At 29.3% G+C, this 27,577-nt stretch overlaps 2 protein-coding genes across 3 annotated transcripts; both read left to right on the plus strand.

Annotated features, from left to right (window-relative positions):
- The first annotated feature begins 1,380 nt into the window (after window positions 1-1,380).
- Window positions 1,381-8,090, plus strand: LOC129290392 (uncharacterized protein C227.17c). Of its 2 annotated transcripts, none has more exons than XM_054927148.1 (5): window positions 1,381-1,504; window positions 2,749-2,834; window positions 2,926-3,015; window positions 3,109-3,227; window positions 7,776-8,090. In XM_054927148.1, the coding sequence occupies exons 3-5, from the start codon at window positions 2,937-2,939 to the stop codon at window positions 7,896-7,898; spliced, it is 321 nt and encodes a 106-aa protein (XP_054783123.1). In that variant the 5' UTR covers window positions 1,381-1,504; window positions 2,749-2,834; window positions 2,926-2,936; the 3' UTR covers window positions 7,899-8,090. The 2 variants fall into 2 exon arrangements, with proteins under 2 accessions (XP_054783123.1, XP_054783125.1); XM_054927150.1 differs by having other exon boundaries at window positions 1,424-1,541.
- An 8,281-nt stretch (window positions 8,091-16,371) lies between these two features.
- On the plus strand, window positions 16,372-26,691 carry LOC129291234 (beta-fructofuranosidase, cell wall isozyme-like). Its single transcript, XM_054928498.1, has 8 exons — window positions 16,372-16,642; window positions 17,882-17,890; window positions 20,214-20,645; window positions 22,340-22,797; window positions 23,797-23,958; window positions 25,241-25,497; window positions 25,616-25,706; window positions 26,400-26,691. The coding sequence occupies exons 1-8, from the start codon at window positions 16,438-16,440 to the stop codon at window positions 26,586-26,588; spliced, it is 1,803 nt and encodes a 600-aa protein (XP_054784473.1). The 5' UTR covers window positions 16,372-16,437; the 3' UTR covers window positions 26,589-26,691.
- The last annotated feature ends 886 nt before the right edge of the window (window positions 26,692-27,577 follow it).

The following is a 27,577-nucleotide window of genomic DNA, read 5'->3' on the forward strand; positions in this document are numbered from 1 at the left end:
AATCTCATAATAATATTGGTGAAAAAAATTATCATTTTTTGTTAGGAACAATCTAAAATAGATTTCTTTTCATACATTTTTTTTTCTATCTCTTTATTTATCATAAAGGCATTTGGTTTTGTTTTATAAATTTTCACGTTTATCGATCAATTCAAATCAAAAAATTTACACATGCCTTCAAAATCTTTTTAAAAATTGATATAACATGCAAAATACACGTTTTTTAGTTACTGTTGAATTATTATTGACTAGAGTGCATTTTTTAAAATACAAAAGGGTTAATATGCAATTTTGATCCTAAACTATAGGTCTAGGGGCGATTTGAATTCTAAACTTTTAAAAAGGTGTATGCTAAACTCTAAACAATTAAAGTTAGGGCAATTTGACTCCGCCCATTAACTTTTAACAAACTTCTATCAAGCCGGGCCTAAAGTGCAATTTTTTCTAAATGAATTTGATGAACGTTTGTTGAAAGTTAATGGTAGGGGTCAAATTGCTTTAATTTTAATTGTTTATAGTTCAAAATATACCTTTTTAAAGTATAAGGTTCAAATAGTCCCTGGATCTATAGTTTAGGGTCTAAATTGATATTCAATCCATTTTTTATTTAAATTCTTTTAAAAAGTTAATAATAATATAAATTTATAAATATGAATCATTTCCCATCATATTAAAATGGGGTGGAGATTAAATAATGGTTGAGATTTAGAAATTATTATTTATGTAAAATATATAATCTTTTTTAAATATGACAAACGGTTAGACCGGTAATCCTTTAAATTTATAAGAATAGGTATTTCATTCTTTTTCTTTTTTATCTTTAAATTTAATTTGATTTTATTTTATTTAAGTTAATGTAAATTTTAATTTAATATAAAGTTAATTTAATATAATTTAATAAATATTAATTTAAAATCTAAAGTTTTTGTTATTTTTTAGTTTTTCTGTAATTATTATGCGATGAATTTTTTTACCAATATTTTTATTTTATCAATAGTAAATGTTTAATATATTTATATATGATATCAAAATTTTTAAAATAATAATTATTTTATCATTTTATATTTTTATAAATTTTTTAATTTTATTATTTTCACTATTTATGTATATTTTGTGTTATTTATGTATATTTTGTGTTAATATAAGATCACTTGCTAACATACGTTTTTATCAACTTTATTTTTTTAGTCAACTTCTTCTCTCTCCCTAATTCTATTTAACATGGTAAGTTATTAAGATTCCTTTTAATTATTTGAAAAAATTGAAAAAATAAGTGTGAGAAAATTAGAAAAAAAAAATAACGGTGAAAAAATATAAAAATAAAAGTAAATTTATGAGTATAAATTAATAAAATAAATAAATAAGTAAATAAATTTTATAAAACCCGTTCCCGTGAGCAGCGATCCCAGTTCTCTTCGTTGACGAACAAGCATCCCATACTCCGTCGGGCGCCGTCCCCCGTTGTCAGCCCTGCGTGGTTGTTCTCGAGCAAGCCGTTAAGAAGGTTCGAACCCTTGGGCATTTTCTGCTCCCAAAATCCTGTGAGATTGATTTGTTCAATCTGGTGTTTTGAATCTATATTTGAATGTTCCCCGCGTCGTCTGTTCCCCGCGTGGTTGTTCTTGCTTTGTTTTAAATTTTTCATTTTAATTTGGCTTTGATTCTCGTTGTGTAATTGTTGAATATTGACACCTTTGAATTTGGGAATGTTTACATATTGAGGTTTTTTTTTTTTTTTTGGGTACTAGTTTTTGCTTGAATGGTGTGTGATTGGCTATTATACTCCTACCCTCTTTATTTTGATTACTAGCGACTTATATGATTTGGCTATAGTTGTTTTGCAATGTTGGATTTGTTGTCTATTGGCATTCCGTTTATTAATCTTTTTATATTATCATCAAATTTGGAAATTTTAAACGTACTTGTGATGTATGATCTTGTAAATTATTTGGCTCGAGTTGTGTCATAGTATCTGGAACAACTATGCATATTTCAAAGATTGCAGTGGAGGCATACAGGTCCGCCTATTCCCAATGATCCTTCTAGTTTTCACCGTGGTTGAAACTGGAGGGTAGGATTCATTTGGCAAGTTTGCATGATGTTTTACGTAATGGTTTGCATACTCAAATTGTATGCTTTTCATTTCATTTTTGGTTTACATATCATTCTTCTATAGCCATCTAGTTGGAAGTAAGAGAATAAGGTGTACATTAGTGTGATGATTTGATAATTATTTTTCCCTGTCAAATTTTAATTTCTATGAATTCTTGTACGTTCCTTGATTTATGTGTTAATGTTAAATTTATTAATAATTATGATTCTTATTTCTCTTTTGTTGATATGAACAACAAAAATGTTCTCTTCTGTTTGGGGCATTTGAGTTTTTAACTATGGTTAATCTTAGTGTGTTTTAGTTCCTGTTCGCCCTTCAGTATTTGAACCTTTGTACTTTGTACTTTTTCACATCATATTTGATAGCCAAAAAAAAAAAAAAGGGAGAAAAGAGAAAAGAAAAGGAAAGGAAAGGGATTCAAATCAGAAGATGTGTTCATGCTTCCCATGTTAGTGTTAATTGAGAATTTTTAAATATATTTATTTGATTTATAGGTTATAGATATTACCTGTGTTAGGATTTTCCTTTAGGTGGATGGAAAGGACAGATGTCACAAAATGAGAGTAAAAATCCTTTTAGTGATTTAAGATCTGCAATGCAATTGTAGAATCATCTCTAAATCTCAAGCTTTTCAGGTTTTTTGGACACGGTTGAGGTGAGGCACTGACCTATTATTGTCAGTGAGGCTCCTGTTTGCAGATAACATATCATCCACTCTGGAGTATGTGCCTTCTTCTTATGCTTTGTGTAGTTTACATTATCATATATGTGTTTCAATCAGTGGTTAAGGATTCATTTTCAAATTTGTACAGGCATGTTGTAGATGGAAGAAGGTTCCAACTCTCTACCTAAACATAAGTTATCCTGCACCAAGTGCTTTGATGCTCTCTGGTTTTGCTACTGTAATACCCAATCCAAAGATCATAAAATATTTATGCCTTTTCTTTATGTTAAGATTCTATATCTAATAAAGAATTTGATATTTATCTCTGCAGCCCCAGTCCACCAGATGCAGCAATATTACAGACTTGGTGTGCTTGATAACTGTCATCAGAAATGGAGTGCTCTTGCTGACTGCTTGACGCTTAAGACCAAGCGTGCTTCTGAGGTTCAGGTTAGTTTTTCTTTGCCACTGTCTTGTTAGCCATTGATAAGTTTACTACCATACAGACTCTTGTTACTTTGAGAAGAAAATGAACTTATAAGTACTTACATAATTCCATTTTGCTGAAATGATAATGTTTCCTCTAGAACCAATAATGCAGCGGGCCTTGGAATTAATATGCTGAAAATATAAGACATTGGGTTGAACTTGATCTTTACTTGCTCTACTTATGACCTGGACTAGACCTTGTACATATCTGGGATATGTGAACATCTCTTTTGGACTGTTTAGATTTAATATGGATGATGTAGATTTTTCTTTTCTTCCCCCCTAATGCCTTTATTTCCTTGAAGAGAGCAGAATGTAATAGGATATGTGCATAATTGCTCTTAGGTCCTTTGTCCAGTGTATTATTGTATGGTCTAGTGGCCTGAAAACAGGGGATGGACCTAAACAGCAATTTATGTGAAGATTGGCTGATCCATGCCCTTTCATGTGAAATCTCATGACATCATAATAGGATAAGAGAGCTAGAAATATAATATATGAAACTCATATTAGTGGTGGATCTTGTTGAATGTTAGCTTTTTAGGGCTTGTTTGGCATGTTAGAAATAATAAAAAAAAGAATAAACTAAATGTATTTATAGATGGAAAAGAACTTTAGTTCCTATTTACAAGAATAAAGGGGATATTCAGCATTTGTGCAAAGTATAGAAGGATAAACTTATGAGTCATACATTGAAATTATGGAAAAGAGTGATTGAACACAAGTTGAGACAAGAGATTGGTATTTTTGAGAACTAATTTGGATTCATGTTGGTGAGGGCTACAAAGCAATATATTTACTAAAGAATTTCTAGAGTAAAGGAAGATACTTACTTATGATTTTTATTGACTTGGAAGGGGCTTGTGATTGTGTGCCAATAGAAATATTTTGGAAGGCCTTGGAAAAGAGAGGTGTTCGTGTTGCTTATATCAAAGTTATATAAGGTATGTATAAGGGGACAATAACCAGTCTAAGAATTGGAGGTGAGACTAAGGATTTCCTTATAAGGATTGGCCTACTTTAGGGGTCAGTTTAAGTTTTACTTGTTTGACGTGGTTTTAGATGTTATAACTCAGTGAATAAAAGGGGAAATCCCCAAATGTATGTTTTTTGCAGATGACATAGTTTTCATTGCAGAATTAATAGAAGGGATTAACTCTAAATTTGAGTTATGAAGAAGCACCTTGGAGTTGAAGGGTTTTCGCCTTAGTATGAGTAAAATAGAATATATGGACTTTTACATTGATAGAGGCTAGTCAGTAGTTCTTTGAAGATTAATAGGTAAGATCATACCACAAGTGACCAAGTTTAGATATTTGCGAGCCATTATACAAAATAATGGTGAAATTGATGGATATGTGATGAGAGACTCTGCAAACTTGTTTAAGAAGGAGGAAATGTCAAAAACTGAAGTAAGGTATTTTTTTTTAATAGTTGTTGATTAACTCAAATTATTTTGAATATTTCTATTTGAGAGATTTTAGGAGTTAAGCAAAATAAGGAACCATATCTTTTATTGAAGTAGTTCGACATCTAGTTTGTCATTTTCTAGTTGTTGGAATTTGTTTCAGATATCTTAGGGATAATTCAGATTTTATTTAGTTATTTTGAAGGTATTTTAGCTCTATAAATAGGCTAGCAACTCAGAAGCTACTCATATTCTGAAATAAAAGTTCATTTTATCCCTTAGGAAATTCTCGAGGCTTCATACTGTACGGTGGATTAATTTTTGATGGAATGGGAATGAGACTAAGAATGGGAATAGGAATGAGATGGGGTTGGAGTTAAAAGCATGTTTGGTTTGTAGGTGGAATGATAATATAATTTTTATTACACATATAATTATATTAGTAAAATACCAAAATACCCCTATCCAAGAAGTATGCTCATCACCGTGCTTTCTTCTTTCTCATGGGGGAAATTTTCCTAAAACCAGCAAGAGATATATATCTAAAGGCGGAAATGATCCATTGCTAATGGACTATTAATATCATCACCATCACCATCCTTTTTGCGCGCACAAGCAAGTCACAGCAGCCATTGACATATCCCCACACAGATCATGCGCTTCAAAGAAATCTTTAATGAGTACGGATCTTGTAATTCTCCTTTATGTGAAATAAGCCTTGATGACAATCCTCAAAGAAATCTTTAATGAGCACAGATCTTCTAATTCTCTTGTATGTGAAACAATCCTTGATGACAAGTAGTAACTAGTAAAACAAGCAAACATGCACAAATATACACGGCCATTTGGAATCTTTTTGTACATCTGACTGGACATCAAACTTTGTAGGAGATGAGTGGTGAAGAAGAATGAGTGAAATAGAGTGCCGAAAAGTGAGCGATAAATCCAGCAAAGAAGCTGCGCTTTATGACAGAGAAGCAGAAGATTCAATTGAACACCATGAGCCGAAGAAGTCAATGACAGGGAGGGAGATTGATGGTGATTGGTGACCAGATTTGTGAGGTTGGCGACAGAGATGAGTGACTAAGGGCTTGAAAGATGAGCAACAGAGAGCTTGAGAAAGATGGATGGTGGAGGGCTTTGTTCTTGTGACTTTATCAGAAAATTTGAAGGTCATTTTGGTCATAAAATTTTCATTTATAGGAAATAACCCCCATTCCCATGGTAGTTGGAAGGATTGCTCATTTCCATGTTTGAGGGAGGCTTCCATTGCCAAGGAATAGGATTGTCTTCTACCAAACACACTAACTATGACATTCTCGTTCCCATTTCCATTCCCTTGGTTCATTCCCTCCTACCAAAAATGGTCTTAGTGTTGGTTATTAAGAGATTATAAAGTGAGATACTTGTTTTTTCATTCTTAGTAGAATTGTATAGCCTTTTTCTTTCTATCTGATGGAGCACTTACCAAGATGTTGCATGAAGAATACAATTTTGGCAGTTCAAATGGAGAAAAGGCTACAAGATTTATTTGTGATCAAAAAGTACCTAAAAAGCTTAAAGGGAAGATTTATTGCACTATTATAAAACCAACTATGTTATATGAGAGTAAATGTTGAGTTTTAAAAAGACAATAATAATATAAAGTGGGGATAGTAGAGACGAGAATGTTCCAATAGATGTGTGGGCATGCAGGGAAAGATAAGATTTGTAGCGATCATATATGAAAAGAGTTGGTGTAGCATCTATTATGGAGAAAATCATATGAAGTTGCCTTAGATAGTAAATGTTGGGCTTTAAAAATACAATAATAATATAAAGTTGGGATAGTAAAGATGAGAATGTTGAAATGGATGTGTGGGCATGTGGGGAAAGGTAAGTTTCGTAGTGATCATATGTGAAAAGAGTTGGTGTGGCATCTATTATGGAGAAAATCATATAAAGTTGTCTTAGATGGTTTGAATATATAAGAGGTTGTTGAAGGTGCCGCTGAGAAGGGTAGATCAATTTTGAGTCCAATAAAGAGGGGCAGCAAGAACATTTAAGAACAGAGAGAACAGTCAATAAAGTTATTAAAAGAGATCTTTTGGTTAACAATATATCCAAAGATTTTGTTGTTGATAGATCATATTGATATTGTTCAATCTATGTAGCTGATATCAACTAGTGAGGTAAAGCTGTTTGTTGTTGCTATTGTTGTATGGGTGCAAAAGTTAGTTAAATAGATGCTTTTTAACCACATGAAAAGATGTAGTGGGAGACTTTAAGGAAGTTTAACGGTGTCATGCGATCCATGTGACTAATCAATCTTAGTGAGACAAGGCTTGCATGTGTGTATATATATATAGATGGAAAATATCACCCTATAGTACATATGATAATTTTTATTGATAACAGGAGTGGAATAGACAGTGCATATCTCTCCCTCTCTGTTTTTTTTTTTTTTTTTTGAATTCTGTGTGTCAAATCGAACTCATGATGTGATAGTTGATGAGAGAATGCTCACCCTGACAGGCCACGAGCTCCATCGACATAGACGATTGCATATTTTATTTTTTATGCAATGGAAAGTTATTCCCTTCTCTTGGGGGCAACTAAACAGGGCATGTTAGTGTTTGGGGCTCACATTCTCTCTTACCCACTCTCTGCACGAGATACTGTCATGGTGTCAAGTGAACCACCTTGTATGAGAGAGTCTTGCTCACATTTCCTCATGTGGGTGTCTTGCTCATATATTCATTTGACAATTTGTTTTTCTTTGTAACTGGTTATTATTAGAAAATTGGGAACAGTCTTTTTCCCCAACTCTGTTTTGCAAAATTAATATGAAGTGGAGATCAAGTGTCGGCATGATTAAAGATGAAAATCTTCTCATTTCTGGTTTGGCTTTTCTGTTCCCCTACCATTTTTGCTCCTCTGAATGATTAAAAAAAGATAAAAATGTAGTATCATAAATGAACTAAACCTCTTCGTTGTTAGTATTTTCTTATATTAATAATTAAAAATAATTGCTTCCATTTGCAATATATTATGTATCGAACTTGTGTGGTTGAATCAACATGGCATATCAATTCATCTGTAGAGTTGAAACCTGTGTGCAGGAAATTTTGGAAGCTCGTGAGAAGGCGAAGCCACACATCTGGTATTTTCGGACCACAAAAGAATCTTCCGATAACTGGAAAAAGCTTTATGGTCATCTAGACAGAATTGATCCTGAAGATTGATGGCACTTTGCTGAAGACTAATTCACAAGCGGTAATAATTGTTATTTTATGACAACGAATTATCTGATCTCTTTTTGAATGTTATTTATTATTATTTTTTCACATAATTGTATGACTTTTATAACTTAGCATTATATGATTTTTTTTCAAAAAAAAAAAAAAAAAGAACTAGTATGGTACGATAACTTGTAAGCGACACCTTTTTCATGTTGTCTTGTATCAAGTGGGTCTGTTTAATTATCATCAAAAATATTAATTATATACAAGTACTCCTTTTGTTTCTATATATAAAAAAAAATTATATCACACAGTTTAAAAAATTAATTAACTATAATAATTATATTTTGAAAATAAATAAGATAAAAATTCCCTATGTTAATTACTATAAGCATGCATTAAGTGCTTGCTTTTCATTAATGTAAATTATGAAGGGTAATTCAAAAAATTTATAATAAATGTTTATTAAAATATATGATTTTGCTTATAATAAAAAAAATAAAAGTGATAGTTTCTCAAACAAATAAAAATGAGAGGAGTGGATTGCAGCAAATAGGGGACATGAATATGTAAAATGTGCCTGTTATATGCTGGTCTTGGCCGCTAGAGAATATTTTTGGGAAAATTAGAGGGATCTACTACTAAAATTTATTATAAAGAATCATAAAAATTAAATTTAGGGTGTAGGATCATGATAAATGTAATTGACTATTATGATCTTAATATAAAATCTATCAATAATGCCTTGATATTGACATGGGGTGTAGCTTTACAAGAGCATTCTTTTAAAAAAAAGGTTGTACAACTTTCAATTCCGCACACGCGAAGACAAAAAGGTAGTATTAAATTTAATTAAATCAATATAATTTTTTTAAAAATATTTACTTTTTAAATAATTAATTGAATATAATTTTAAAATATTTACTTTTTTAAAAAAATCATATAATTTAAAAAATATTTACTTTTAAAGAATTATTACATTTTGTTCTTTCATTGGTTTAAAAAAATGCTTTAGTGCAGCTTATCTTTTTAGAATTTAATTTAACATTATAGTGTAATGAAGTATAGTGACAATCAATCCATATCCACTTGTAATACAAATATTGTACAAACTGGAAAAGAATTGGATGCTTTTGACCAAATATTAGCAAACTAAGATGCCAATGAATTAAAAATGAGGAATTCATAACTCCTTACTATGTTAATAAGGAAATTTGGAAAATGCCACCGTCTTAATAGGGAAATTTGAACTAAAATGTTACAACACCAAATTGATGGTCAACAGCATACCATGCTCATAAAAATTCTTACTAGTTCTAAAAACAAACATTTAATATCAGACAAATTAAGTAACCAAAAATACATAAAGTTCGCATTTGACTTTTGCAGGGTATATATGTGTGATGCAAACCATCGAAGTTGCTAATGACCTTGCCTTATATTTTGTCTCCATCACTACAAAACTCAATTTGAACCTGGATATACACAATAGGATACAACGCCATTAGCAAGCAATAACTTATAATCTGTCACCATGCAGCTAATAAAGTAAATGATAAAATACAATGATTAAAATCTTAGTCTAATTAAGTAAATAATACTCCCTCTATTAAAAAATGTAAGATATTTTTAATTAAATTTTATTTAATAAAGTAGTTATTTGTCTTTAAATTAACTTTATCTTTTATATCTATCTCTATTTAATAAAGTGTTTTGATATAAAATAAATATAAAGTGATTTATTCAATAAAAATATTTTTGATAAAAAAGTAATGATTACACTTTAAAAGGTTAAAAATTTTACATTTTTTAACAAAGGGGGTAAAATATTAAAATAAAATCCAAATATATTGTTAGAGTTTAGAAAAAGCAAGATGATGATGATAATAATCATAGAAATCGACAAAATTGTATTTGGCAATGTTAATGATAAAAAAATAAAAAGCAAACCAGTATCAACTATATATACCCAAAAAAAAAACTCAAAGAATTGCAAAGTTATGAAAATACAAAAATTAACTTCTAATCATCTAATTGCATCAATGTGATCTATCAAACCAAACTCTTTTCCACATCATGGTATCCATGTAATTTTTTTTTTTGTGAGGACAACAAATAACATTTTTCAACGTTTGTGTAAACATTATCATATATTATTCACACACACACACACACACGCACGCGCACACATGCACACACATTTTACTTCTAATCTTAATTATCAATGCACTTTATGATAAATGAGAAGTAAATTTACATGAAGATTAGGTTAATAAATATAAGGATAAAATGGAAGATTTTTTTTTTAACATGTATTTGATTGATTATATTTTAAACTTAGACTAGCTGAAAACAAATGCTCATATTTAGATGAGGGAGAGTTTTTTTTTTTTTTTTTGGGTATTGTAGGACAAGCATGAGGGCATAGGATTCTTGTCATTTGCCAGCATGAAAAGTCCACTTTCTCAATGCCACATTAACATTGAAATCTTTACCACCTATATGAACAAGCGTTTGATATGGATCATAGTGTTCTGCTATCATTTTCAGCTCATGTAACATGCTCTTTAACTATAGCCTAAATCTTGGGACCAACCTTGTTTTCCCACTTTCCCATGGCTTCTGTCGTGGCATAAAACTTTTTAGCTAGCTTCTATGGATGCTCATTTATCAGCACACATACATTATCTCTCCTTTCTTTAACTATATACCCATACATTAAAAGATTCTGCAAAATTAGTGGGGTATTTTCTCAACAATTAAATGAAAAGTGCAATGTAGCCCACTTATCGACATCATCTTGTATCCCAGCCCATTTTGTTGGTGAAGAATTTTTTTTTTTGGTTAAGTTACCTTACAAGGCATGCCACAAAAGCAAGATAAAAACAAATCACATTACACCTAGATTGCAGGGCCCACACTATTATTCAGTGGATGTTAATTTTCTCTTAATGGCATAGGGTGAATTGAACCGTTTTTTGAAGTTCAGGGAAAGGAACGTACTAAAATAGAGTTTAGAATATTGGGTGCACTTGAAAGTATAGCTTGAAGGTAAAAATAAACTTTAATCATAATTAATAAGAGTTTACATTAATATAAAACTCTACCCTATCATAGATTTTCTTAGTGAACTTCTAAAATTCTAAATCTATAATTCCATCAACCTCATAAGAATCACTAAACTTCCTCCTATGATCTATTTTACTCAAATTCTCGAATTCCTCATTTTAGAGTCCAACATCCTAATTTCCCCAATCCACCAATTGCAACACTAATTAATATTCTAAACTAATTAAACATAAATTATAACCTAGATAAACTCATTCAAACCATTTAATCCTATACTAAACGGTATATCAATGTCCACATAAATCTCATCAATTTCCCAAAACCCTAACTCCAATCTTCACAAACAGATTAAATAGATTTATGATAGCATATTTTAATTGCCCATGTGTCAATCACTTGAGAAAACAGAAACAGGGAAAAAAGAAAAGGGGAGAAATAAATAAAAAGGAATTGTATATTTAAAAGGAGCGGACTTGACCTTACATAAAAGTTTAAAACCTATTTACTTTATCAAGGAGAGCAAGGTCCAATTAATTGAGATATAAATGTTTAATTGTTAAAAATATTTATTTATATTTTTTTTGGAAGATTTTCACTATATTTTTAAAGAATTTGGATTCAGTGAGTGGTGTGAATCTGCCCACTCAATAAGTGTTTTGTGTGGCATAATAACAATCCTTTAACTTAATTTTACAATTTTAAGAGATTTGATCATGTAATATTTAAAAAGTATTAAATATTAAATTTTTAGGGGATAACATATATGAAGAATGCTTTGATCATGAGAATTGTTTTAAATTAAGTATTGATGAAATTCAATAATTATACTTAATATACTCATTATATGAGTGAGCTTATGCCACCCATGCAATTTAAATCCACTTTTAAAATTTTTTTTATTGCATACAAGTATTTTATTGGATATAATTTTATTCAAGATATGATGAGATAATAAATGTAAAAATTTTTTTTAATAGAGATTCAAACTTTGTTTTGGTGCGTTATGAAAAATTAATTCCTTCAACTAGACTTGGACCTCTATTGTTCCATTTTCAAAACAATTTTTTTGTGCCTCTAATATCGACAAAGCCTTTATTGATCCACGTGGCACCCAATCAATAAAAAGTACCAGAAAAGGTAAGGGATCGGATCTCACACCAGCTTTGCTTTAGATAAAAGACATTAATTAACTATGAATAAATGACGAAATTATTTTTAAATTTTAAATTTAGTAGTATCATAGATTATGAACTTATTTATTATATAAATTATTTTTTAATTTTTAAAAATAATATAATCTAATTATTATGCTATTAGTAAAAGTTAACTTTAACAGTTCGTTGTTAAAAAAATAACCTAAAAAAGCCTTAAAAATTTATAAAAAAGGACCAAAAATTTTTTAGATCATTTTCTATAACTTTTGTGGATCTTTATCTGTAATTTTTGAGTTCTTTATTGTAACTTTTTAGCCTGCATTTATAATTTTTGGGATCATTTTCTAATCAACTAATAATCAAAACTAACTTTTATTAATGACAAGTGCCAAATTTCACTGTTTTTAAAAGTTGAGAAACAATTTGCATAATAAATTATTTCAAGATTTATGGTACTATTAATCTAAAGTTTTTAGGGATAATTTTCTCATTTGCTCATTAAATTTTGAAATATATATTTATTATCTAATTTATTTTTGTTGGCCAACTTATCATATGATTTATTGAGCTTTGTTGAGACATGTGGCATCTAATGTGTGCGAGTGCCTTCGAATAGGGCTGTACAAAGACTAGATGGGATTAGAATTCAACCTAACCCGAAGTATAGTCTCTTTCATGAAAAGGATTGGGTTAGTTAGACAATCCGTAGTTCATTTTGGTTTAGTAATAACTCAAAAATTAATAGAATCGGATTTGGTCTATAAGACTGGGAGACTGATTTATTAGGCTAATACTCATTTAGCTTTTTTTTTTCTTTTTCATGTATGAGAGACAATAATTTATTTCAATCTAATAAACTCAATTAAGATAATAAAAACACATAATCATAATAAATTCATAATAATTTCCAACAAGAAGAAAAAATATTTTAGTTATAGTCCAAGTGATTTAGAATATTAAGTTATTAGTCTGAACATGTGACTGTGCGGGAAACAGACTTATTTAATTATTATTAGTCTTAACTTATTATTATAAATAATTAGTAAATTAATTATAATCATATTAAATAAATTTAATAGAACCAAATTAGACTAAGTCATTCAAATGCCCAGTCTCCTTGTCTAATCTAACCTAAATAAACAATCTAATCTTTTTAGTCTTTTCAATCTTAAAGGATCAGTTTTTAATAGGACCAAACAGGATTGGACCTTCTTGAATTAGATTGAGTTGAACAATACTAGAGGACTTTGCATAGCCCTACCTCAAAGATGGAAGATCTTTCATGGGCCCTAGCTTTAATATTTAAAAAGTTAAAATTCATTGGTCCTAAAAAATTCTTAAAAGGAATAAAAGAATAATTTTCTAAAGAAGGGAGAGAAAGAAAAATGAAAGATCATGTTGAGTTCCTAAACAATACAATTAAATATTACAAGATTTATTAACCTCAGAACATAGCCAAATGAAAATTACTATTTTAATTATCATTTTGTTAGACTTAGAAGACGTTTGGTTGATAGAAAGGATAACAGTAGAATAAATTAAAGAAATAAGAATAAAATTAACAAGGTAAGTCTCTCACCTCATAGTAAAAATGATAAAATTTAATAACAAATACTAACTCCATTAAAAAATATAAATATTTTTAATCAAATCTCATCCATAATAAAGTAGTTAAATATATTTAAATTAACACCATATTTTCATAAATTACCCTTATTAAATAGTGTGTTTCGCTTAAAAATAAATGTAAAGTAATTTATTTATTAAAGGCATTTAAAAAAACACACATTAATTACATCTTATAAAATATTAAAAATATTTTATATTTTTTAACATACAATTCCTTAAATAATATCTTATAATAAATTACCTTCTCCCCTCATAAATATGATTTGCTCTTTTCTCATGAGAGCAAGGCCATGTTTATGGTTAGGCCATCAAGGCAACTGCTTTAAGTCTTAAAAACAAATGTTTGCTTATGCCTTATATAACCAATCATTATTTTTCATGTTAAGCATTAATATTTATAACATCTTTCCATTAAGAATTTATTGCCTCGCATTTCACTGTACTTATTATTCTCATTACTTGATATCAATTAATTTATTTTAAATGAAGATGAATTGAAATTTTTTAACATTAATCTTGAGAATTTTCTAAGTTTTAATGATGATTTTGATAGAATTGAATGTATTAAGAAAAATATTAATAGAAAAAATTAATAATCCAATTAAAATATTGATTATATTAAAAAACTAAACGCTTATTTAAATACATACATGTATATTAATTATGGAATATTTTTGACAATACTAATAACAAAATTTTAAGGATTTTGGATTTCAAATCCAAATTCTTCTCTTATTACAATTTCTTTCTAGTTTCAAATTTTTCTTATAACTTGATCATTTTATGTCTCAAATATTTTCATCTTAGGCCAAAACATCTTTAGAAACAAAAAAAAAAAAACAAAGAAAATCATCAACTTTGATTTCGGGGGGCCACAAATGATGATTCATGACGTTGAAAGCATCACATGCCAAACCATCATTAAATGAAGCAAGTTATAGAATAACATAAATTAGGCATAACTAGTGGGCGAGCTAGAGGAGAAGAAATAAATACGCAATTATATTGCCAACTCTAAAACCCCTAAGTTTATTAAGTGTTGAAGAGAAGCATGTTGAGAATTTGACAAGTGTATTTGAAATATAAAGGACAAAGAAGACTAATTAATATTGAAATTTATGATGCATATCTTATCTGATTCCTATTTACCACCCCTCCCATCTCTCTCTCTCTCTCTCTCTCTCTCTCTCTCTCTCTCTCTCTCTCCCCTTTCGTTTTTAATATCTCCGCCTTTTTTCTGCCATCATATCATTTTCTGTCCTCTGTATATAATTGCTCTTTTAATCTCTAACTTCTAGAAAGGCTTGAGCTAAGGTTCATATGAGATATGGTCATGAGATGTTAGGAAATCTTTAGGATTGTGATATTATTTAAAGTTATGGTCATTTTTTGTCCTCAAACTTTTCATATGGGATATGCATAGTTGTAAGTATCTTGAACTTGATTTTAGGTTATTATTATCCTGAAAGTTTTAAAATTTGACTCCTCATTGTTTTGCTGTTAAAGCACCGCTTGTTAATTGTTATTTGCTTAACTGGATGTTTTTTGTTAATTTTTTTGGGCCACATAGCACTCAAGTTAGGACATTGTGGTTATGCTTGTAAATATTTGAGGAGAAAATGACCTAAAAATTTAGTTCATGGACACCAGGTATTCTTAAGCAAATATTTCATGCGCAAAAGCAACCTCATTTATTAATTCTGATTGAATATTCACTTAGATGCCACATGATCCAAAAATAGTCAACAAAACAAGTTCAGCTAAACAAATAATGATTAATAAGCGACATATGAATGGCAAGACAATAAGATATTGAATTTTTAAAGTTCAAAGACAAAAATGATCTAAAATTGATTCAGGATATCTGCAGATCTTGCATGACATGCAAGGGCAAAAATAACCCTTAATTTTTATATTTTAAGATAATCCTTTGATATTGTCATATCATAGTTTCCTCGAGTTATTGGGGGATCTTGTGGATAAAAAATTTTTAGTATGTCTTTCATTATTTTCCATCACACCTTTGATCCCCTTTTGAATAGCTGGAGGATCATAATCCCAAATATTTGACACGCACCCACACAAATATATGGAGATTTTTATTGGGATAATGGAAGTCTAGTCTTTTAAATTTGCCTCAATAATTGATTTAGTTTTTCAAATTTATAAATTTGCCTTAGTTATTAATTTAGTTTTCAAGCCCAAAAAAATTATTAATTTGGTTCTTATTAGTCAAAGTAAAAATAAGAAAGTTAAAATTTACTAACATAGATAACAACATATCAAGTTAGCAATAGCAGCCATATAGATTAATAAAAATAAATGTAACTATTTAGGCAAGAAAAAAAGCATTTCACAAATTAAAATAAAACATTGAGTATGGAATTAAATTGATTTGGTGGTCACATGCTAAGTCATCAATTTATACTTTACTCATAAATTAATTATTTGAGAGTTGAAATGCTTTTTTTTTTTTCAAGTACGCTTCATATCAAGGATGACACAATGTTATTTCTATTTGTTTTTCCATATATTTTTCTAGTAATTTGATGTTATATTGATGTCATGCATGTAAGAGTCTATACTCTCTATACACCCAACACGTTCTGATAATACTAGTTCCTTCCTCTCTATAAAAAGGAAGCCACAGGCTTCCTGATCTTGTCATCCACACAATAAACAAAGTGACCATGGCATTATTCTCATCTTCCATGAGGGTTTGGCGTAGTGTGTTGTCTTTCATTGTTGCAGGTCTCAGCTATGGCGTCTATCACAGTACTGAAGCTTCTCACCATTATTCTCACCAAAATATTCATCAAACTCATTCCCTTTTCTCCAACAATCAACCTTATAGAACTGCTTTTCACTTTCAACCTCACCACAATTGGATGAACGGTTCTTACTTTTACCTATCTTTTACTATTCTGCTTGTAGCTTTCAGGTCCTATATATATATATATATAGAGAACCATATATATATATATATATATATGGTTCTGGTAAGTGGGTCAAGTTTATTCACTTAATGAGTATCTAAGGGAATACAATAACAACCGTTCAATTGAATTGAATAGCTAAATTGAACGGCTATAAGAAATTTTATTATATAATACTCAAAAGGGTTAATGGGCATTCTAAACCTGAAATTATTGAGCAAATAGCATCTTAAACTTTAAACTCTTAAAATGTGCAAAAACTCTTTTCAACTTTTAAATTTTTAGCTCTTGAAACCTCATTGTTAATTTAAAAAAATGACCATTATTTTTAAGGGTCAAGATGAGTGTTACATTAACATGCAAATAGACCCTACAATTACAAAAGTAACAGTTATTTTTCTAATTTAATGATAAAGTTTCATGCGTTTGAAATTTAGAAGTTAAAGAGAGCTTTTGTACATTTTAAGAGTTTAGAATCAATGATGTTATTTACATAGTAGTTCAGGTTTTAAAATGCTCATTAACCCTATTTAAAATGTATCAAATCTCAAATTTTTATAGGGGACATTATATGTGATAAGTGCTTTGATGGTGAGGATTGTTTTGAATTTTTCAAAAAAAATATATCTTGATAATTTCTAAGTATAGATGAAATTAAATAGTTGTAGTTGAGACACCTATTAAGTAAATAAACTTAAGCCACTTACCAAATTCAAATCACCTATATTACATGAAATTTGTGACTTCTAGATAGGAGGAAAAATAAAGGAAAAAAGGATGAAATTTGTGATTAAAATTTATGACAAAAATCAAGAAATATTCATTGCCAATTGATTCTACAACGAACTATAGTGTTATTTATACCATTGATAAATATGTCAGAAAAGTTTTCCATTAATTTTTTTGACATATATATTCGTAGGATTTTCGTTGCAGAATCTACTGCAAAAAATTTGGGATAGAAAATTTGTTCTTGCGTATATATATATATTCTTGTTTTCTTTTATTTCATCAAGAATTTTCTCTTTTGAAAAATCACGAATTTTCTGTTTTGTACTGCCGTTGTAGTGAATTATTGCTTACATGTATCGCACTGATGCCTCTTTATTTTTTTATCTTTCAGTTTTTTTTTTTTTTGGGGTTTCTTTCTCTGATTTGATTTCTAACCTTTGTTTCTTTTTTATTTTGCCCTTTGCAGATCCTAACGGTTAGTACTCTTCTAATCTCTCCTTAATTTGGATACTCAACGATTTTATTTTATTTTATTTTATTTTTGGATGAAGGGGAGGCTCATACAGCCTAAACATCAGAAAGAGCCAGAGAAAAATACTTAACTAGTAAAACAGCCAAAAAAAAAAAACGAAAAAACACAAACGACAGAAACCTAAGAGTATGTTTGGTTCTAAAAGAGGAGAGATGATAGTTTTAATATTATATTGTTTGGTTTTGTTAGAGAGGAGGGGAGGGGAGAGGAGGGGTTTTTAATGATCCTTTGTTTGGTTTAGGAGGGGAGGGGAGGTAATAACTAATTTACTATTATATCCATATACATTAATTTAAAAAATTTTTAATTATTCCTTATAGAAAATAATTTTACAGCTCAATTTAAATTGCATAATTTTTTAAAATTCACTCTCAGCCTATCATACTGTCAATATGTGAATAAAAAAATTAAACTAATAATTATAATGATAACAATTTTTTATAAAAAATAAATATAACTTCCTTAAATATATAATAAAATATGATGAATTATAATTTTTTTAAATAAATTCATAGAGATTAGTCAAGGTCTGAGAGTGAAGTGCAATCTAATATGAAGAAGATTTTTTTTAAGCTACGGGTATACTTAAATTATTATAAAAATAGATAAGGGCAAAATAGTTAAAAAAAAATTAGCTTCCCTATAAAAAAAACCTTAATTTAAAGAAGGCCAATATGAGGGGAGGGGAGAGGATAGGAGGGATTGTTTTGGCTCCCCTTCCCTCCAAAATTTCTCAACCAAATCCCCTCTTCCTTCAAAATTTTCCAGCCAAACAGACCCTAAGTGAAAAACAAAAAACACTCAAAAATCTTATATTTTGACGAAGAGAGAGTAAAGAAAAATATTATTATGGATGGGTTGCATGGCAATGAATTTTGTGATGTATTAGAACGAATAGTATTGAATATTGGAATGATTGATAAGTACTTACTATATAGGTAGATCCCTAATCAATATGCCAATTTAGTATTTTTCCTCAACTTCTTTCCTTTTGTTTTCTATTTTTTTGGGAACATGAGAAAAAAATTCTAAAAATTTGCACATCACGTATCGTGAAGTGTGATAATTATTATTTAATGTTTAAAAACTTGCTTGAAATTTTAATTTTTGACTATATGACATATTTCTGTCAATAACTATTATAAGAAATTATTACTTTAATTATGTTATTGATTAAAAAAAAACATAAAAATGACTACTTTAATTCTTTCTACAAATATTTTTTATCGATTAAGTGTAACTAAAGTAATCATTTTCAGAAAGGAAATGATCATTTTATAATCCATTTATACTAAATCACAAATTTGCAAGAAAGGAAGTGGTCATTTTCTATTTTGTTTTAATCAATAACCACCAGAACCAAAGTAGCTATTTCTTATAATAATCATTGAGGGTAGATGTGTTATTTTGTTAAAAATCAAAATACCAAACAAAAATATCTAAAAATTAAATAATAATTACCACGGTACTTAATTGTGATTTGTATTTGTATATTTTGATTAGGGATATCTTTATGTCAATTTCTCTTAGGGAGAATTTTGCTTAAGGGCCACCGTAAAGATTTAATTACTGGTGGATTCAAAAAAACTTTAAAATTTTAATTCAGCTCATGAGAGAAAAATTTAAAAAATTTTGACAATAAAAAAAATCAAAACACCCTTCACTTGTTATGCAGAATCACTAATTGTTAATTTTCTTACTCCACTTATTAATTTATAATTATGAGTTGCAAGTTGTATGAGTTAATATATCAATAATTATATAAGACTTGACATTAGTTGTTTAATCACAAGTAGTAATATTAATTGTTGAATTGTTAACTTTATTTGATAATTTACTAACATCAGTTGTAAATTACTGACAGGTTTTATAATTTGCTAACATCAATTGTAAATTATTAACAGGTCTTGTAATATAATTTATAATTGATATTAGTGAATTAATGAGTAAAGTTAGAAATTAATAACTAATATTACTGATTGTCTGGCAAACAGATGTAATTTATAAGTGATATTAGTAAATTAACAAGTGTAATAAAAAAATTAACAATTAATAATTTTACATAATAAGTGAAATATATTTTAATTTTTTTATCATCAATTTTTTTTTTACTTTTTCCTTTGAACTGAACTTAAATTTTATAATTTTTCTTAAACTCAATAATAATTAAGTTTTTACCTGATCCTCAACTAAAATTTTCCCTTTCTCTTGTCTGTTTTTTTCTATTTGGAAAAACATGAAATAATGAACGTGGGTGTGGATGCAGGACCAATGAGATACAAGGGAGTGTACCACATGTTCTACCAACACAACCCAAAAGGGGCGACATGGGGCAACATAGCGTGGGGCCACTCGGTGTCACGTGACCTCGTGAACTGGGCCCCACTACCACTTGCTCTCTCCCCAGCAGAGTCTTATGACATCAATGGCTGCTGGTCTGGTTCAGCTACCATCCTCCACGGGCAGGGACACAGTAATAAGCCTGCGCTGCTCTACACAGGCGTTGGTCCTAACCAGAAGCAGACACAGAACTTGGCTCTTCCTCTCAACCTCTCTGACCCTTTTCTAAGGGATTGGGTTAGGTCTCCTCTTAACCCTCTCATTGCTCCTACCTCTCTTACTCAGATCAATGCTACGTCTTTTAGGGATCCTACCACTGCTTGGCTTCCCCATGATGGCTTCTGGAGAATCTTAGTAGGTATGGACCATGCAGCATGCCACTTAGTTTTTTTTTTTTAATTCTATCTTATGGTTGTGTGTGTATGTATATAGTCACATTTTATAATTACATTCATCCATTTTTTTTGGCATTATATTTAGGATAACAGAGCAAATTAGTTCTTAAACAAAATGTTTGGGAGCATATGAGACTCTAAATTTAATTTTGGTGTAATGTTCTCTTTCAATTTTTGAAAATGATGCAACTTAACTCCTATTATTAATAAAAAATAACTTTGAACAACAACAACAACAAGCCTTATTCCATTAGGTGGAGTCAGTTATATAAATTATATGACGTCATTGTGCTCTATCATTTATTAAGTTTTTAAAAATATTATTAATTAAAAGGTTTTGTTCAATAACCTTTAAAAGTATTCTCCTTAGTCTTGTTCTACCCTTTTTGATAGGGCTTAATTTTTTAAAAGAAATTATTTTTTAAATAAAGATAAATTTAGAAAGTCATTTCACTTTTAGATTATTTTAATTATCTAACTGCCTCTCATTTGTTCTAACTTAGTGAGATAATTTGAAATAATGCCCCTGCATTTAGAATCGGAAGTAATATACCTTTTTTGTCTGTAAAGTGAAATTTTGAAAACATAAGGGATTCGAATTACAGAATACTTGTTAGTGTGATAAGCAGAGTGAGCAAGGGGCTAAAAGAGATATGATATAAGATATGCACAACTTAGTCAAGAATGTGACATCCATGCATGTGAGTTGTTGGGATTGGCTTTATACTTTTTGAGGTAGTGAAAATAGCATTTAGGCTCTATCATGGTAGATACACTGCTTCTTCTTCTTCTTTTTTAAGATACAATATCTAAATAAAATAAACAACTAGCTAGTTAATAATATGGGATCACTGCTTTTCAATTTCATCATCAACCACCTCTTTGCAATAAAGTAGTGGTTGATTATAAGTATAAAAATAAATATACTACTTGAAAAATTCTTGCATAGACCTAGGTCAAAACATCATCAATGACTTACCCAATAAAAACATGCTACACCATATAGTTTTAAATATAGATTGATGATACTATTGATAATAATAGAGAGAGAAAAGAAATGAAATTAAAGAGGCATTCCTTTTTAAAAAAGTCATTAAAAATAATATAATATTAGATTTTGTTTAATTGAATTGGTGCAACATGGCATTTTTTTTTATTGGACAAAGCATGAATATTCAAATTCATGCAAGGATATCTCTACAATACTCTAGTTAGAGAAAGTGCTGTGGTGATCAATAGCATTAGTTTTTTCCCACTAAACATTATATATGCATGTCAAGTAGAGAATTTCAATTAATGAATAGAAATGATTAATCAATAAATATTAGTCTAGTTGATAAATATTTGACTCATAACTCAAAAGGTTATGGGTTCAATCCCCCTATCAATATATATAAAAATTTTATTGGTGAATGATTTATAAGTACTTTTTAAACCTAAACCCAACCCGCATAAACTTTTTTTATATCAAAAAAAATTAGAAAGGATGGAAAATAAATGTTAAATCCAGTAGAATGGATGGATCTACTCTCTAGTACTTGAATCTAAAATTAATAGGGTTCTTTTTTTTTTTTAGGTACAAATTGATAGGGTTCTTTTCTTTTGTTGACTTTCTTAATTAATTATATAGATTTTGATAAAGTGTATCATGTTGTAGGGAGTCAGAGAAGGGACAGGGGAATAGCACTTCTATTCAAAAGCAAAGACTTTGTTCATTGGGTCAAAGCCAAACACCCACTTTACTCAGCCAAACACACTGGAATGTGGGAGTGTCCTGATTTCTTTCCAGTCTTCATTAATAGCACATTTGGTGTTGAAACTTCAACACTTCATGATGATCATTTTAGGCTCAAGCATGTTCTCAAGCTTAGCTTGATTGATCTTGCTCAGGATTATTACCTAATCGGGTCTTACAATGTAACCAGGGATAGCTTTATCCCGGATAAGGGATTCGAGGACACAGAATTATCCTCAATCTTGAGGTATGATTATGGCAAGTTTTATGCCTCCAAAACGTTCTATGATGATTCAAAAAGACGAAGGATTTTGTGGGGTTGGGTTAATGAATCTTCCGCTAAAAAGGATGATATCCAGAAAGGATGGTCTGGGATTCAGGTAATTTTTTTTTAATCATGCATTCATTTAAAAAAAATTATAATTTTCACAAGCATGTGACTTCTTTAAGTTTATATGTTTCATTATATTTTCATTTAATTGAATTAATAATAGGATATGTTAATAAATGTTTACCAATAAAATTGATGTGATATGCTAACATCTATCTATACTATACTTAATTCATCAATGTTAACGAAGATGATTCAAATGGAAGAAATACTAAATTTTGGTTCAATTAATTAATACTATGTTCCATTAATTACGCGAGCACTCACACACTCTTTTCTGTGTTCATTTGGCTCTTCAATTTATTTAATTTATAGAATATTAATAATAAATCATGTATATAATTTTAATTATAAACAACTAGTACAAAATTTCTATGATGAAAAAAAGAGAACTAAAATGAATGTAATTCTACATATATTGTGTTTTATTAATATATTGATATATTAGTTTTATTGCTCACAATTTCTATTTTATTTAAATTATAGATACCCCTTTTTAATTCAAAAATTCATATGAACTTTATCGAAATTAAAATGTATGTTATACAAACTTCAATTTTATTTTTAAAATTTTATTTCCATCCAGCCAATCATTAGTTTATCATTAAATTATGATGTTAATATTTTATTTTGACCAAAATGCCCCTCCTTAGCATAAATATTGCTTAAAAATAATTTGAACACTTACATGAGTGTAATTTATCATTAGAATTATATCTTAATAAATGCTATCATTAATTAATATTTTATAAAGCTATACGTTATTATTCTTCTTGACATTACGATAATTAATGTTCAGGTATCCCAAAACAGTATTATATAACGTACAATACTATGCTATAGCTTTTAAACGGTACGAACAATAATTTAAATATGTAATTAAGAAGTATATATATTAATAATAACCTAACTCTAAAATCTTACAAAAACAAGTATATATTAACTTTTAAGTTCTTCAATTATTTGATGAAGTGCTTGAATATTATAGGCAATCCCGAGAAGTGTTTGGCTGCATAAATCAGGAAAGCAATTGGTGCAATGGCCAATTAAGGAAATTGAGAAGTTACGAAGCAAAAACCCTCTGACGTGGCGTTCTAAAGTGCTTGAAGCTGGTTCTCTTCTCCATCTCCCAGGCGTTACTGCAGCCCAGGTCAGTCACTTCAAATCATCAATCAATAATATTTGTAATTTATGAATAATACATTTTTATATTAAATTTAATTATATATATATATATATATATTAATTAGGAAGAATGATAAATAAAATCCTTGTAAGCACATTGATATTAAATTAGAATTTTCTACATTATCGTTCTCAAATTTCAATATTCTTTATATTATGTTTCAGTATTAAAGTTCTTAATTTAATATTAATATTTTTATAAAACTTTTATTTGTCATTCTCCCTATTAATTATTTGAATAATAGTATAATATTTCTTCATGGGGCTGATGAGATCTTATTATTATATCTAAAAATTCAATGCCATTTGGTGCATAGAGTGTAAAAGTTAAGCTTTATACTGATTATATAAACTCTATAAGGCTTCATTGATGGATAATTGCAAATACTTTTACAAGTGTCAAGAATCAATTCATCAAATTTATTTTTTGAAAAAAGATATAAAAAGCCTTCTGATTTAATTGGAAAAATATTAAAAAGTTATAAAAAGTTTTCATTGATGGATAACTTGTTAGCCTTGGTACCTTAAAACTCGATTCATTAAATTTCTTCTTGTTTCACATTTTTTTTATAAAAAGCCTTTTGATTTAATTAAAAAAATTACAAAAAGTTATATTATTTATGCTTTAGGGTTTGTTTGGATTTCCATTTGAAAAAATTGATTAACAGAATGTTATGATATTTGAAAGACATTTTCTTAAATTGATTCTACAAAATTAATTTACTAAATGGAGGAAAAATTAGCTTCTTTAAAATGGAGTTTCATAAACTAAATAAAGTTTGGGAAAATTAGGAATAATTGGTTAACTTTTGCAAAATAGAATTTCCGAGAACCAAATGGAGTTTGGAAGAATGGGGAGTATTTGAATGAATTTTTTTTTCTAAAATCATGATTTTAGACCTCATATAATTAATTATAGAGGAGCATCCAAACATGTGGTTATATGCGAAAACAATGTAAAATGTGTCATATCAAGCGTTTTTAATTATGCAAATGCCAATGCTTACATCTTTAATACCTGTTTCTTTTTAATGGTGTAAAAAGCATAAAAAGTGTTTTTTTTTATTTTTTTTAGTAATGATTGTATTATAAAAAACTTTATATGATTGCTTGGCAAGTTATCAGTTAGTTTGGCCGTACCGAGATAAAATAAACGATAAGAAAAAGCAATTAATAATGAACCAAACATTGTACGTAGGAGCATGACAAAGAATAATGATTATATAGAAAAAGTATTGGGCGTGCAGGCAGATGTGGAAGTAACATTCAAAGTGAATGAGTTAGCAGAAAAGGCAAAAGAATTGAAGCAAATTGGTGGGAAGAGAAAAGTGACAGACCCACGAAGTTTATGTGGGGAAAAAGGAGGAATAGGACCATTTGGATTGTTGGTTTTGGCATCAAAGGGATTGCAAGAGCACACTTCAGTGTTCTTCAAAGTCTTCAAACTCAAAATTGATCACAACACCACCAAGTTAGTGGTGGTCATGTGCAGTGACCAGTCGAGGTAGGTACCACATTACATACCACTTGTTCGGTCAGGGGAGTGGTATATACTTGCATGCGCGTTTTGTAAGTATTGCTTTGTGTTCAATGAATTGAATCAATGTTTTTGCCTGGGACAGGTCTTCGTTGAACCATGAGAATGACTTGTCATCTTATGGTGCTTTTCTTGATGTGGACCCTCTTCACCAAAATCTTTCACTCCGCAGTTTGGTAAGTTCCACTGTCTATTAATACTTGCTAGCTAGAACCATGCATATATGTGTTTTGTTGAGTACATAAGGAATAATTTATCTTGTTTGATGGTTTCTCTCGTGGTTTAATTTGTATTTGATTACTTGTGAAAAGAAGGGGAAATAATAAAATCATATGACTTGTAAAATTCAACATCTCATTGTCTTGCCGTTTATGCATCGCTTGTTGACTGTTATCTACTTAAATGGACATGTTTTGTTGACTTTTTTAAGACACGTGACATCCAAGTTAGAATATGTGTAGTTAGGTTTTCTAATGTTTAAAGAGGGAAATAACCTCAAAAATCAAGTTTAAAATATCAAATGTTCCTAAATAAATACTTCAATAATAAATTATATATTAAAGTACTTAGATGACACATAAAAAGTCAATAAAACAAATACAGCTATAAGTAAATAACGGTTAACAAATGAGATGTGAATGGCAGGATAATAGGATATTGAATTTTTAAAATTCAAGGGCAAAATGACTCAAAAATGACTTTAAAATATTCGTAGACCATACGAATTTTTTTTACATCAATTATTACGTTTTTTTTTAAATCTAAACTATATAAATTTTATCTTCACGTACAGTGTAACTCAGCTCTGTGTGTGCGTGTGCGCATATGTAATAATTAAAGTGCTTATATACATATATATACACATGTAGATTGATCACTCAGTGGTTGAAAGCTTCGGAGGAAAAGGGAAAGTGTGCATCACAGCAAGAGTGTATCCCACTTTGGCAATCAATGATGAAGCTCACTTGTTCGTTTTCAACGATGCATCTTCCAATCTCAACGTCACTACACTCACTGCTTGGAGTATGAAGAAAGCACGTGTCAATTCCATAAATTAATATCTATGATATTATATTTAATCTCTTTTAATAGTACCTATTTTGATTTGGCTAACATATATATATATATATGTAGTTCCTATCATTAATTAATTAGCAATAAAATCTCTCCCTAGCTATTATGCACATGATATGCTATGTTTGGATTATTGGATACGTATATTTAGATTTGGGCCAAATCTCACATCTGGGCATTTAAAAAAATCCAAGTCCAAATTTATAATTTGAAATATTTTTTAATCCTCCTTTTTCCATATCTCTGTATGCTTTCTTAAAACACTACCCAATAGTAATTGCCTTTATTATTTAAACCACCCAAACAATAAAAGAATTTTTAAATACATGAATTTGAAATGCAAGATTTCAAATCTAAATCTATCAATCCTAAAACATCCTCAAAAACTAAACACCATTAACAATTCAATTCCATGGTAATTACGGGATTAACCCTTAAGGAGATTATCAAGTTATAATTTCAAAATAAAGGAATCCCAAGTTTTTTAAAAGTTGAAATGAGTCAAATTCATTCTTGAACTATTTAATCAGAGTAAAATTAAGTTACGAAAGAATGAGATATCTTAGATGAGTAAAAGAACTTGAAAATAGTTGAAAAACAGAGCAATACATGGCTTATTCACCCTATGCCGTGACTTATTACTTGCTGTGTCACACACCGTGGCATAGGCGCCAATGCACCGCGGCGTGTTACACACTTTCATGACAACAACTTTTGCTATCATTTGACAGCAAAATCAGGCAACTTTCAGCATGCCTCCATTTGATGTCCAAAGATATGATTTAGGTGTTTATAAAAAGCTTTTTTTTTTCATAAATTACCTGATGATATGAGTTTCACTTCCAAAACATATCAAACTAGGGAGTTAGACACTCAAATACATTTCTATCACTTTTCATAACTTTCACACATAAAAGGGAGTCCAAAACCCAAAACAAGTGCCAAAAGTCATTCTTAACACCCAAACTATATT

The sequence above is a fragment of the Prosopis cineraria genome, unplaced genomic scaffold (assembly GCF_029017545.1).
Source record: "Prosopis cineraria cultivar Desert tree isolate PC_DT_omini unplaced genomic scaffold, ASM2901754v1 PC13, whole genome shotgun sequence".
In the NCBI taxonomy this organism is placed as follows: Eukaryota; Viridiplantae; Streptophyta; class Magnoliopsida; order Fabales; family Fabaceae; genus Prosopis; species Prosopis cineraria.